The sequence below is a fragment of the Lutjanus erythropterus genome, chromosome 5 (assembly GCF_056507025.1).
Source record: "Lutjanus erythropterus isolate fLutEry1 chromosome 5, fLutEry1.hap2, whole genome shotgun sequence".
Classification (NCBI taxonomy): Eukaryota; Metazoa; Chordata; class Actinopteri; order Lutjaniformes; family Lutjanidae; genus Lutjanus; species Lutjanus erythropterus.
Window position 1 is genome coordinate 37,324,161 of NC_139321.1, and position 15,689 is coordinate 37,339,849.

Below are 15,689 nucleotides of genomic sequence, written 5' to 3' on the forward strand. Positions count from 1 at the left end.
CTACGTATAGAAAGTCTATAGCTCCTCCATGACATCCAGGCCGATGCTACAGTGGTCAGAAGGGGACAAAGTTTGCAAACACAAATAGGCAAAACTTAACAAAGATGAATATACAGGCATGATACACTTGAGTGAATTTCAGACCATGCTTACCATGTGAATAAATATCTAAGAGCTTCACAGACAGGTCTTCCAGGTACTATTTAGTGCTTTTTAAGGCATTTTATTAGTAATTATGGGACATTTTAAGACTTTTTAAGGGCCTACGTCCACACGTGTCTTTGTTCGTCTTCATTTTTTTTTTTATTTGTTTGGAATTTTCACAAACTACTATTTTCTTTTATTGGCAAATAAAAGTTTTATTGTGATTATTAGTTCAAAAGAATTCGACAAGTTGAAAGTCAGCGTTACACAAAAGCACCAAAAGAAGTCAAATGTCCACAATGATCATCATTATCTTTACCTTTTTGTTAAATATATTTGAAAACATCCTGCTGGTTAAGTCAGATGGTAAATTGTAGGTTGAAAGGTTGAAACGCTTCTTCTGTTCCACTCTGGTTCTTGTGGAGGGACGTAGTCCTTGGAAAGCTGTTTTGGGGTCGCCAGCATTTCGACACGAGCGCTTGCTGTGGCTCTCCTCGCTGCCTTCGAGACCTGATTTTAGAGATTCAGATATTTAGTCAATAGTTTTAGCAATTTCAGAAAAAATAGTGTTGACTAATGTTAAGCCCAAAATCTGTTTCTCATAGATGTTAAACATGTTACTGCTGTTCAAGCAAATGACCTTTCATGATTATACATTTTTCTGTCTTCTATCAAAATAAGAGCCAGACTGAAAAAACGCAGATCATAAGGACAGATGGCAAATAAAAATCTGGCATTTGCCTACAAGCAGAAGATCCATCAACCAGTCATTCGATTGTGACAGTAAAAACGGAAAATTCCACATTTAATTGAAAAAACTATTCATCATGTGAGAGCGACTCAGCAGTTTATGACAGAGAGCTGGATCAAACAGCAGGAAAATATTTTAATTGACTGTGTGAGGTCAAAGCATACAGCCGAGCTTTGTTTCATCCTGAAGTTGCTCAAGGAGTCAAAAAGTTTTCTGCTGCTCACTGGCATCACGGAAATCTTTCTCACTGAGAGATTTTGAAATAAATTGCACCAATAAATATTGAAATGCTGGATCAGAGTACTTCACTGACATGTTGCTGCTTGTCAGAGGTTGGAAGTAACTAAGTACAAATTCTTTGTTACCATACTTAACTTTTTACTTTGACCCCCTACATTTTAACACAAATATGTACTTTTTACTCTTTACATTTTCAAAATAGGCTTGTTACTTTAGTTTTAATGCAATTGAGGGGAATTATTGAAGATATTAATTTTGCATCAATGCATGCCGCCTTCACACAATAAAGACTGATTACAATGTAAATGGATGGGACAGTAATACAGAAAAGACGAGTTTTTGGTGTGTCTATTACTGCATATCACGGACGACAGATGTTACAAGACGTACAAGACATAACAAGATAAAAATGACACAACACAACATAATATGGTGGAAATAACGTAACAAACCAAGAACATTGTAACAATACGAAACAAAAGGAAAATGACATAAGACAAAAATTATGTAACAAGATGAAACATAAAAGATGCAACAAGACAAAAACAACGTAAAAGACAAGATGAAAATGACATGACAAGACATAAGACAAAAATTACGTAACAAGACACAACATAGTAGCAAGACTACAACAACATAAAAGACCTAACATGGCAAAACATTAAAAACATAACAAAACTAAAATGTTGTAAAAGATGCAGCAAGACCAAAATGACATAAATCCATGATGATGTCAAACAGACAAGGAGATTCAGCTGAGGTGAGGGTGAGTTAGCTTAGCACCAAAACAACTGGTAGAAATGTCCTTTAGAGGGACATTTTTTACTTTTATTCTCTGAGGACATTTCAGAGCCTGTAGTTTCCAGCTTATAATTGAAACCATAAATGTTGACCTCAGTGGTGTTTATTTTTAATAACGTACGACAGCACGTTGCTTGTGACATCTTTGTCATTGTTCTTTTGTGCTTGTGGGTCAGTTCAGGACTGTGACCAGTTAGCATGAGAATCTCATTTTGGCCTAATTTTTTAAAATAAGAGCGTGAACGTGCAGTGTGAACACAGCCAAAGACTCAAAACCATCACTCACTCTATAATGATGGTTATTGCACATGCATATAACAGCCTGTATGACTTTGACATTTGCACTTTACTACACATATATGCACACTGCACATGTATAGTTACACAAACCCTCTACATTTCTATTTGATATTATTTATTATGGACTCTAATTTTATTTTGATTCTTTACAAGATTTCTCCTTGTGCTGTTACTTTTTGTACTGCTGCATCAAATTGAATTTGCCCTATGGGGGATCGATCTTATTTTTTTCTTATCATCTTATCTTAAGTGCCCTTACAGTCCAGATCGATTCCTCCGGGCGGCCGAGCTCACAGCAGACGTTGCTCTGCTTCAGTCTGGGCAGCGACAGCTGGACCAGTCGCGGAGACATTCTAGCCGTCTTGGAAGCAAAAGAAACAATGGACTCAACGCTCTGTGGAACGCAAACAGACGGAGGAAATTCAGACCTCATACACCTTTGTGGTTTTGATCTACTAAAGTCATGTTTAGTAGTTTATATAGTTTATATATAGAGCCCAATATCACAAATCACATGTCCGTGTCACGCTCTCTATCCTTAGATCCTCACGACCAGGAAAGATATCATCAACAATCATCAGATGAAGAAAAACTAGTTGAAGAATATCTACATTAGCCCTGCTGCCCAACACAGTTTTGAGAACACTACTGCAACGATCTCATTTCAAACAACTGCATTGTCACAATACCAGAATTTCAATACCATGGCAAAAAGAAAAGAAAAAGTCCTCGGTACACAATGGCACACTGGGTCGAAATTGGTTTTCTCTGTGTATCATGTCTTAGGATCTCACCTGTCTGTTGCTCTGGAAGTCTGGGTGGTTCAGTTTGGGGTTGGAGAGCTGCAACAGTCGCAGTGTGACCACAGCAGCTTTCACTCTGGGATCAACGTGCCAGATAGGACAGTTTTTCCCGCACTGAGGAGTGTGAGGAGGCCTGTGGGACCAGCAGAGAAACCTTAAAATACACTGCTAGAAATAAACATTCAAAAAGTCAAGTGGTTGCATATTAAGCAGCATTTATCCACAAATTGACTTTTTTAAATAAAAGTTGGGTATCACCTCAGTTTCCAGGTCTCATAATTTCATGCCAAATAAGTGGAAATTACCAAGTAAAATATTTGAAATTTCTCAGGAATTACCTCCAAATTACCTCCAGAACTCCCTAAATTCACGGTAAATTATGTGATAATTAGCAAGTGCCATTTTTAATGTAGTTGGTGGTAATTACAAAGCAACATATTTGAAATTTCCCTGAATTTACCCACAAAATTACCCCCAGATTTCACAGTAAGTATGTGATAATTCTTCAGTGTCATTGTCATACAAATAGGTAGTAATTACCATTCACTTCTTTAGAAATAGTGGAATATATGGTAATTATCAAGTCATATATTTGAAATTACTCAGAAATTCCCCACAAATAACATGGTTAAGTGTGTGATAATTAGCAAGTGTCATCTTCATACAATTAGGTGGCAATTACCATTTTATATATTTGAACTTTCTTTGAAATTAACCACACATTTACCCCACATTTCATGGTAAATATGTAATAATTAGCAAGTATCATAACCCGAAATTTCTTAAAAATCATCCAAATTTATTGAAAATTACCCAAACATTATTTAATAACTATATTCCACTATTTCTAAAGAAGTGAATGGTAATTACTACCTATTTGTATGACAATGACACTGAAGAATTATCACATACTTACTGTGAAATCTGGGGGTAATTTTGCGGGTAAATTCAGGGAAATTTCAAATATGTTGCTTTGTAATTACCACCAACTACATTAAAAATGGTACTTGTTCATTATCACATAATCAGCCATGAAATTTGGGGGTAACTTGGAGGTAATTTGTGGTAATTACCACCTATTTACCATGAAATTATAGGATGTGGAAATAGAAGTGTTACAAAAAGTTGTTTTTTCTCTACCACCATTACACTGCTGTGCAGCTGCAGGCACTGTTTCTACAAGCTGGATGGAAGTACATTTGAAACACATTTGTGGTAAATATTCAAAACAAAAGGCCCACTTATTTATCCTGGCACTTTCAACCATATCACCCAGAATAAGATATTTGCTGAATACAATTGAAAGCTCAGAGAATAGTTTTATAATAAGAATATTAACCACAGATGTTACATCTTTGTGATGTACTGCAGTGTTGACCAGTATTTTTGAAATGAGTCAGGAAGAGCTTCTTCTCTCAGGCTCTGAAACTATTTAATCATCCCCAATGTAAAATATTTCTTAATAATTTAAATGTTGTAGCAAGAGAGGACTAGATCTAAATTTCTGTATACAACCCTGTTGTATGATGACCAATCTTGTATCTTGAAAGTGCTGCAGCCGTCAGAAGTGAAAGTGAGCAACAGTGTAATCTTTCAGGGCAACTGTGCACTGTCAAAATAAGTCCACTAAAAGGGGTTGGGGTTTTTTTTGCGACTGACAGGCTCAGACTTTTTTATTCTAATTGTCTTACAACATCATTGAAAGGATCACTACAGAGATAGACTCTTTTTTAAAGAGTAAGATATATTTTGCTTAACCAGAAATAACTTTTATTTCTTTTGTCAAACTCACCAGACTCCCTTTGCAGAAATAGTCATTTTATCATCACATAACACACTTCATTAAAACTCGACAGAAACTAAACAAAACTCACCAAAACCATCTTTCCACCAATCTAACAATCACCAGTTCTGGTTGTTTGGTTGAAATAAACCCTTATCCACCTCATTCAGTGTGAAAATATTCTGGCTCTACATGCTGTTTTTCCCCACTGCTTCTCTGATGTCTGACCTCCCTCTTCCTCCTCTCCAGACATTTTCACATGCTTTATTTTTAATTAAGGCTTTATTTCACTCAGACAACCAGCTTTTGAGTTGAATTTTATTTTGTTTCTGTCGAGTGTGTTTTATGATGATTAAAATAACTGTTTCTGCAAAGGGAGTCTGGTGACTTTGGCAAGAGTAATCAAACAGTTGTGTCTGGTTAAACACAAAAGATCTCAGTCTTTAAAAAAAAGCTCCGTCTCCGCAGGGATGATTTCAATAATGGTCCCAAACACTTAGAATAACAATCTGAGCCTGTCAGAGGCAAAAACAAGCACTTAAGGATTATGTGGCGGCTCAGTTTTCTCAGTTTCACTTTCCAAATTTTTTGTCTCCATTAGTCACTTAGACACAAAAACATAGGAAAATAGGGTCCAGGTTGAAAGATACTGAAGTTACAGAATGAAAACATGAAAATGTACAAAAAAACAGTTTAAAACTGAAGTAATTCTTCTTTGTTTATAAACTTTAATCCCATGATACACAGCAGCAGTCACAGTAACCCGTCTTTTTTTTAGCTGACTACCTGAGGCTGGTGGCGTGTGCATTTTGAAAGCATGATGCTCTCTCAATGAAAAACTTTGTCCTCGAATGTTATGACAAACTCCTAGAAATAAGCCACGGAATTAAGCGGTGAAACTTTCCTCGGGTTATCTTGTGTAATCTAGTCAAACAACAAGAAACAATTTGCTGGTGATGGAGACAGAAAAGTCACATAATGCCGCCATGAGTGAGCCCTCGGCCAGGGAATAATTGTGAAGCTGTTTGTGTAATAAAGAAAACAAAACAATCCAGTTATAGTGATTAAGCTGACCTGGCCAGATGAGATGACTTTGATTCTCAACAGTCAACATTTTTAACAGGTTTTGAAATGAGTGTTTACAAAAAATCCTGATACCTTTCTGAGATGTATGTACTTTCACAAAAATATTATCAGGCAACAGTGTAAAGGATCAATATCTCAAATATCAGTTTAACACTAAAAGTGCCAGAATTCCATAACTACCAGACTACTAGAACAGTCATGAGCGGTCATTTTGACCCTCATTCTATTCTGGCATCATTCTATTTAACGATGAAATACAACCAAAATATAACTGTTGTAAAATGTATTTATATTTTTATCATTGTGCATGCCATCACGTGTAGTACACTGATTATTCATATACTGATGATTTCATATATTTACAGAGTATTTTTCTGCAGGATAATAACCATTAGTCATCTGATTAAAATTTTAGATTAATCTAGAATCAGTCAGTGCATTTTGTAAGATTATAAACATGATATTTTAATAACAAATGTCCATCTAGAACCATCACAAAAAATAATCGGAGCCTATGGGAAAATGTTGGAAAAATGTACAAAAAAAAAAAAAAGAAAAAGAAAAAAGAAAAAATTGGAAACATTGCTATTTGTAATAAGTAGGGGTACTTTGTTTCAAAATTTGGGAGCTTTAACACAAAAATTCAGTGAGTTATACAGTAGGTGCTGATGCAAAAAATGTTACAACTGTCCCTGGTCTCCCCTACTTCATTTTTAATTGAGTCTAATCAATTAAATATTTGTGTTTTGATGTCTGGAAATTGAAAATCAAGTTGCTAAGCAACCAAGATGCATCTCTAAGTGTGCAAAAAGTAACATTATAACAATGGCAATTTCTGTGTGGTCAATATGTCCGCCTATAGTTGAAATAGCTCAAAATGAGCACATTTTCTTTGCCTTTTGTGTAATTTTGATAAAAAATGAAAATAATGAATGAATAAATGACAATACAGACTTTTTTCAGGAAAAATCAAGTACCAGCACCACTGTATTTTTTAATTCAGCAAAGTTATTGCATGTATAAATTGGTCAAAATGTACACCGTGGCTGTTCTTCTGTTGATCTCTGAGTAAAAGGATGTGCCTTACTTGCTCAAAGTGATGACTATAAATGGTACTTCAGTATCTTGGTTCATAATTTCACTTTACACGCTTTGCTCCCTTTAGAACAAGTGACTCATTTGTGAGGACACGTCTTCTGAATACTTGCTTTCACTTTTTCGAGGTAGGCGCTTTAATTCTCAGGGGGCACATGTGTCTAATTTTAGAGGGAGAAGTATTTGATTTTTATCTGCCACGTGGCTCCTGCTGGTGCTACCTTGTGTTTTGTCTGGTTTATTTATTTATTTAGCTTTTCTTGAGTTGTTTTTTTGGAGCAACAGCATGAGAGGATTAACTTTTTGGCTGCTGGTGAATATTATCGTGTGCAGGGTCTTAAGGCAGCAATCAGTGTAATGATTACTGCTTAAATCCCAAACACAAATATTCATTTTGTGTATTGAATTCAGTAAATGCTGTATACACGTCCTGCTGCTGTGTTCAGGATTTATAAAAAGACTTCCGCGGCTGTCTGCGAGCGTCCCAGGGGTCCTGAACTTTGGACAATAAGCTCTATTGTCTCCGCTCGTCGCTCTCCCACAGTCTGACACTGAAATAACAGATGTCCAAACGCTGGCTTCCTCATGCAGTGCGGAGACGTTAGTGTTGGACCACAGCCTCTGCTTGGCCCTCTCATATTTAACTCTATGATATGTTATGTATTCTGCTGCGATTAAACTTAAGACTTGGTTTCATATGAGGACCCGCTGAGGGAGAATAAAAGCTGTGGAGTTCTGAGTCACAAATCTGCCAAGAACCGGTGACATGGAGGTCGACTGGAGAGCTGGAAGTGGAAATGATCTCTAAAACAGAAACCAGAACAAAGTTTGTCATGCTGCTGGTGTGTACACACTGTACACTCTTCATTTCCTCCTTTTGCTGGGGACCTCCTACAACCCACTCAAGGACCCTGTTGGTCCATGAACCCCAGTTTGAAAACCACTGATCTAATCATCTCAGCTTTAATGTGCACAGCAGACTTTTGATATTTTATTTTAATCTTAGAGGTAAGGGTTCCAAAAGGGCTGAACCATGTGCTTTCTTTCAGGGGTACTTTCTAGGACTAGGGGTTCCATTAAGAACCCTTTCTGAAAGAGAGTTCTTTAAGGGTTGTTGACATCCGTGAAGAACTCTCTGGTCAAGCTTTCTTTGTAAAATATATACACAGTGTTATTAAACATCTTGACAAAAAAAATAACGCAACACTGAACAAAATGTACGGTAAAATTTCAAGTCAAACAAAAAGTAAGAATTTTTCAACCTGGAGCCTAATTTTCCAAGTTTTTTTGTCAATGTGACTAACAGGAACAATAATTTTGGAAATCAGTCAGCTATTATATGAGACCGCAAGGTAATCCAGCTAAACAATAGCTTACAATATTGGTTATCATCATTAATATAATTTTTATTGGAAAACATTATTTTAACACTTCATTAGAGATGATTTACAGGTTATGACAGAATATCTGTCATTATTTTCTTATTCTCTAAAGTTTCCCTTGAGTAGAGAAGATAATGAAATACCCCCTTTTTTATTATTTCAGTATTCACAGTGATACACAAAAGCTTGATGAAAATACATTTAAATGTCTTAAAATTTTGTACATGAATGAAAAAAAACAAAACAAAACAAATGTATTTGAATAAACTTTTAAATGAAAGTTTGGTGAACGAATGGCGAAAATCATGAAAAAATAAAGTCTTAATGACAACATGCAATTTGGCGTACCTATTCATATATATTATAACCTTTTGTGCTTAAAATTAAAATTAATAGAAGTTGAAAATATTCGTAGTTTAAGAAACATCTCTGTAAAGGAAAGGAAAAAGTTCACAGAAGTACCAAGTTTATTCAGCAGTTTGTAAAGCACGGAGCAAAAAGGGGCGGGACTTACGAAGGGTAGTTTAAAAAAAATTAAATAAAAAAACAGGTAAATATAGCCTAGTTATAATATATATTGTATTTGGATGTCCTTTGACCTGCAAAACACCAAAACACAACCCCAACACAACTTGATAATTTAACCGTTTCAACACTGATAGTTCTAAGTTTTTGGTAAGATGTTAACTTGTTAGCTAAATGTTAACACAGCTAATATAATTTTACCAGGCAGAAGCCAGTGTTTATGGGTAGTATAAGGATTTATTAACTAAATGTATCTATTCGTGTAACCATCTTCAATCTTTTTATCTGAAACATCTTTACAAATGAATCATGTATTGATTGGGAGTGTATGTACAGCAGCACCACAACATGCTCTTATGTATCAGTTTCACTGAAGATTTCCAAAGAAAATCGATGCTTTCTGAGAACCAAACCAACCTTTAAGATAATGGGTTTTTCAAATAACCTCGAACATCCGAACACCCATTTGACATTTGACTCATGTGACCTGAGTTTGTGTGGTTCAGCACCACTTCATCTCACTTTACTGTGTGTCTGATGTCTAAAGAGGCTTTTACCCTGCTTCCTGGGAGCTGCGGCTCCTGGATTTGGGTGTTGACAGGCGGACAATGTGCTCGTACTGGGATGCCCTGGAGGAAGGACGCTGGGTTTTCCTGAAGAAGCTTGTCTCCTCCTCCTCCTCCTCCTTCCTGCAGGAAAATGGAAGCTATTACCACATCCATTAAATGTTGTGTTGAGTTTCTGGGACAAAAGAATGTCTTGAGCCGGGGGGGGGGGGGGGGGGGGGGGTGAGAACAATGGATAAATGTCAGAGCATGGATGATGACAGAGGTACGACTGGAAAAATCATCTGCACCCACAAAAACAGTTAAATTTGTTGAACACTTAGTTGAGACAGAGGGATGACACATGAACAAGAACAAACTCTCCCCGCTGACAATATCATTTTGAGTCATTGTTGTGCTCTTAAATCAAACTGAAATATTTAAGGGATATATAGTCTCAGCACAGAAGTGGAAGCTAACTAAGTACAAATACTTTGTTACTGTAGTTAAGTAGAGTTTTCAATTATCTGAATTTTACGCAAGTATTTATTTTTCTGATAACTATTTACTTTTACTCCCTACATTTTAACACAAGCATCTGTACTTTCTACTCCTTACATTTTCAAAACAGGCAGAAAGACATAAGATATATAGCAAGATGAAAAACTATGTAAAAGACATAAGACAACAATGACAGAACGAGAATACAAAGACATAACAAGATGAAAAGGACATTAAATGAAAAAGACGTAAACAGACAAAGAAGACGTAAAATAAGTAACAAGACAAAAAAGACATAACAAGATGAAAAAGACGTAAAAAGATGAAAAGGACATAAGATGAAAAAGACATAATGAGATGACAAGGACATAAGATGAAAAATACATAAGAAGAAAAAGACATACGATGAAAAAGATGCAACAAGACAAAAAACACATAAAACAAGTAACAAGAAGAAAAGGCCATAGAGGCATAACAAAATATAAAAGATGTAACAAGACCAGTACGATAAAAAAAACGAGATAAGATAAAAAAAGATGTAACAAAACACAAAAGACATAAAAGACATAAGATGAAAAGAGTGTAACAGATGTAAGAAGATGAACCTCGACCATGGAGAAAAGATGAGGTTCAGTTATCTTTGCACAGCAACATCCTGTAGAAATGTCCTTCAGAGGATGACTTTTCACTTTTATACTCTGAGCACATTGCAGAACCTGCACTTATTCACTTTTACTTGAATAAAGAAGTTGAATCAGAACTTTTACCAGGATTTTTTTTAAAAAAAAAAAACAAGTATCTGTACTTCTACTACTTGAATAAAGAATGTGAGCACTTTTGCCACCTCTGTCTCAGCAAAATCATTCCTGTGGGATTCAAGTTGGAAAACATAAGAGTGGTGATATTTTACATTTAAATTTGTATAAAAAAAACCCATGAAAAGACCAGAATCAATCTTTATCCTGTTAACAAATATCTTCTCTAGTTTATTTTGGTCCAGTCTTACTAAAAACAACCCTGTTGTCTGTCTAGAGATACACTTGTCTGAGTAACATTTACTTGAAACTACAGTGAGCAGCAGTTTAGGAAATTACTGAGCCTTTTTTTAAGTCAAAGTATATGTTTGAGATCCATTTAAGATTTGCGTCTTTAGTGGCAACAAACCGACTCGAGGCTGAGTGCCACAGACAGACATTTAAAATAACATAAAACAAGAAAATACTAACATCTGAGAAGCTTATAGAATATGTTTTGCTCTTCTTGAGCAATGAATGACTTTAATGGGTAATTATCAATATTCTACTGAAATCACTACAAGACGCTTGACAGAAATTTCACTAGCAAATATTTTGACAAGAACTGAATATTTAAGACATTTTTCAAGCAAAAATGTGAAATATTCACTGTTTCCAGCTTTTCAATTGGGATGATGTTCTGCTTTTCTCTGGTTGGACACAAAAAACAGTGTGATGACATCAACCTGGGCTTTAAGAAACAATTTTATACACCAAAAGATTAATTAAATAATCAATAAAATGATCTGCAGATTAATCAATAATCAAAATTATGAATAGTTGCAACCTTATATTTAATGAAAGGTGCCAGCTGCCATACCCTACATTTAGCCACACCATTAATACTGAGGTTTCACACCAGTGATATTTCGATATTTTCTGTTAAAGGACCAGTCTGTAGGATTTAGTGGTATCTAGCGGTGAGGTTATAGATTGCAGCTGATTATGATCTGTTGATATAAAGGACAAAATTGACTGATGTATGTTTGACTGACTAATTCTTTCAGCACTACAATTTGATCAACAGAAAATCAATCTGAAATTATTTGAATAATATATTATCTTTTAAGCAACAATGCCAAACATTCATTATTGATAATGAAACAATAAACTGATGCATCATAAATGAAAACTCCAGCTGCCATACCTTACATCAGCCAATCCCAAACTTATGAATGCCACGGCCCAATTAAAAATCTGAAAATCTCCTGCAGCCCAACTGAATGTTTAATCACAGCTCAGATCAGCACATGAGACTGATCATACCTGTGACAAGATATAAGTCACATGCCAGTGTTAATGTGAAAGGTCACCAAATATGTTGTAACACATGTTAAACTAGGTCAGATAAATGAAGGATAACGTGTAATTTAAACCTCATGGCTTCATTTTATTATTTCAGATTACTTTTTCAAAATGCATCATGAAATAAATGTTATGGTGATTCCAAACTTATAAAACTGAAACTCAAAAATGTTTTATTTATTTTTCATGACCTCTCAAGGTCCCCCTATACACTTTGTTACACATTATACTACACTAATGATTTAGGTGTCATAATTCTCCAGATCAGCAATTCAATCAGTTTTGATTATAAGGTGATGATTCAATTCAATTTCATTTTTATTTTTTTTATATTTTATGCCATAGTTAGTCTTGATTGATCAACAGATCTTTGGTTTTACACCCTGATAACTGTCATTTATATTTTCATATTCTGGTAAGCTACGGTTTGTCATCTTTGTAGTGTTGTTTTTGTCTTCAGCTATGTGCCAGACGTCGCATTAAGGCAGCAGTCCAGAGAAAAAAATACTGGGAGAATCGCTGATTCTCTCTTTGATTTTGATTATTGAAATCAAAAGCTCATTTTGATCAATTTTTGATTTAATATTGAAATTGTGATGCCCCTACTACTGATCCTGAGGTAATGCAACAGTCATATTTTTGATAATGGATTTTCTGTTAAAAAAACACCAGTGGAGCAGCACCAGACAGTCTGCCAGATAATCAGATTAGAAATTAACTAAATGGACTAGACTTCTTGACTGCAGAGCAATATGATTAGAGGTGGAACAGAAGTGTAATTATCAGACTTCAGAATACATTTATCACAAAATTAATTCAATATTCAACTAATTAATGCTAAACAAGCCAATGTACACATTCTATTTAGCTTAAATCAGTCTGATGAACATTCTGCATCAAACCAAACCAGCAGGTGACTGCTGTCATCTTCATTTACAGTAAATTAGTATCATTTGTTCTGGGAGGTGCACTTCCTGTGCGGGCTTCTGATTGAATTTCACTGGATGTGTCTGTGCTTTTAATCTGACAGCTGAGACGGGGAAACAACAAACAATATCAAAATAAAAGCCCCTGCAGCTGTAACTACCATCACATTCTCTGGTACACTAATTGACCCTGGCAGCTCTCAGGGGTGATCACCTCTGATGCAGCTGGCATCAGTCCTGAACATCACTTTGCAGTTTGCATTTCCTGAATCAACTCTGCGCCAAAGAGCATCAAATCATTACCCCTCATCTTTGCAAACATTTTCTCAAATATGTCGATGCAGCACAACATTAAAAAGCTTGTGTACAGTCCTCTGGAGCGTGAACACAAACAGCCCCCCCTCCCCTCTCCTCTCATATCTTTTTGATAGAGTCATCAATAATGATCGGGGTGCAGACAGGCTACAGTTACCTCTGGTGGTCCTCCCTTGCTGAGAAGCCTCTTTTGTGCCTGGCTAGGTATTGTATTCTTGCGCTTGGAACAGATCCGAGAGCTGAAGCGGAGACGGGCCATATCGGCTCCTGGTTGCCCCAGCTCAGCTTCTCACTAATCAATGAAAGGATGAAAAGTTTCCAATAAGGCGCTGGGCTGATGAAAATGTTGGTGTAGAAGCAGAATAAATATTTTCCAAGCAGGCGATTACCAAATGAAAGAAAGATACTTTTACTCAGATGTCACCCCTGTTCATTTTCTCATTGTTTTGTCCTTTTAACCACTTGTTCAAAGCGTGCCAGACATCTGTCTTTAATTATGTAGTTCAGAAAAATGGCACTCAAGGAAGGAAACGCTGACCACAGAGGCTCCTGAATTCTTGGAGTCAATTTCACACTAGATCACTGAACAAACGTGCAATTTTATATGATGTAACAGCTGGAACAGAATTGGACTGTACAAACCCATCATGTAATGAGCTGAGAGCCTGTTACACTGCTTGTGGTATCATAAAGGTTGTGTTTGTTTTCACATATGTAAGAAAGAATCCACTTTTAATCAAGAGGAAAAACTTAATATGGCTCGGCTACTCACCAAGGAGTTGTGGCCCAAACATTTTTGGAGGTTTTGTGCTGCGCCAGATCCAAGATTCTGCCAAAAAACATAACATCCATCCCCCCAAATCACACAAATGAGCATTAAATACGAGTGTAATTCAGATATTTGGGCGCAGAGGGAACATGCAATCACTTAGTGGGTTTCCCGTCTCTGTTGAGGGTTTTCTTCTTTCTGGCTGAGCTGCGACGTCCAAAATCTGGTCTTACTCTTCAGTTAAAAAGTTGGCTTCATATTCTAAACCTCACTGTGGCCCCTGATTAAACTCAGAGACGCAACTGTCAAAGTTTATCTGCGAGTCATTTTCATGAAAGGGGTTTTTCATTTAGCAGGACTGACTGAAAGAGAAAATTTGATATTTTTGGCTTAGATTTTTCATTTATTCCATGGTGACCCCTCAAGGAGGTATATGAACACAGAAACACAAAAAATGTGGGCAACATTATACTTTAATAACCCCCATTTATCACCATTATAATGTCATTATCATTTTCATAACTCATTATAATGTGGCTGTAAGTAGATACAAGGGTGTTTGATGTCTATAACTGTACCGTATTTTCAACAATTATAACTTATGAAGACATTTTCTATAATTACAAGAGTGTTATACTTTAGTGTTGTCCATTTTTATATTACATATGAATTATATCTATACTTGAAAAAACAAGAGCTACATCAGAATGTGTTTTTATATACTGCTTACAAATATGAAATGAGGGCTTCAAATAAAGTTTTACAAAAAACAGGTAAACTTGGAAATGGACAGTGACAACTGTTGCACAGGAGAAAAGAAAACTAAACTTAAAGGGAGACGTATTCATTCCTCACTTTTAGCTATTGAATGTTTATTTGTCATTTTCCAACTATTTCAACTATTAATTTACTTTTAACAAATGATTTCATCTGTTTGTCACATTTTGCTGTTTCAACTGTTAATTTATTCATTTCAGCTAATTATCTCAGCAAACCTTTTGAACAGTTAATTCTTCATGCTAAGCTAACTATTTAACTATTTTAGTTGTTACTAGCAACTACTTTTCAACTTCTAATTTGTTACTTTTAGCTAGCTATTTCAACTGTTTTTCTCTTTTAGTGAATTATTTCAACTATTTGTCTCGTTCAACAAATTATTTCAACTGTCACTTTCAGCTAACTACTACAAAAGAAAGTCTCTTTTTAACTATTTCAACAGTTTCATTTCAGCTATTTCTTTTGGCTGACTTTCATTTTAATTCAACTTTTTCCATTAGTTATATTGTTCCACATTATGATACAGTAAATACAGAAATGATGAGTAAATAAACAAAAATAAACACAAGAAATGAACAAACAAGCACACTGGTAATTATTCTATAGTTGTTTAAAAGTAGCCATTGTGAATGGTAAAGAAGGGTAAACTGTGATGTAGCTAGGCCACAACAGTTGCATCCAAGAAATGATGTTACTTCACCTGTCTGATGGACCAAATCTGGGCTGAATTCCTGCAGGAACCAACAACAAGAAAATCAGAATGAAAACAAATATTTGAAGACTGTGGTGCAAATGAAAAATGGGTGAATTTACCTTGTTTTCCATTCATCATCTGAACTTGCAGCAG

At 35.6% G+C, this 15,689-nt stretch overlaps 1 protein-coding gene across 1 annotated transcript; it reads right to left on the reverse strand.

Moving 5' to 3' along the window:
• Window positions 1-358: 358 nt before the first annotated feature.
• Window positions 359-14,193, reverse strand: spmap2l (sperm microtubule associated protein 2 like). The gene is made up of 6 exons (XM_084719783.1): window positions 14,069-14,193; window positions 13,454-13,588; window positions 9,468-9,599; window positions 3,031-3,172; window positions 2,496-2,630; window positions 359-654 (listed from the first exon to the last, which is right to left on the reverse strand). Exons 1-6 carry the CDS (start codon window positions 14,146-14,148, stop codon window positions 499-501), a joined length of 780 nt encoding a protein of 259 aa, XP_084575909.1. The 5' UTR covers window positions 14,149-14,193; the 3' UTR covers window positions 359-498.
• Window positions 14,194-15,689: the final 1,496 nt, after the last annotated feature.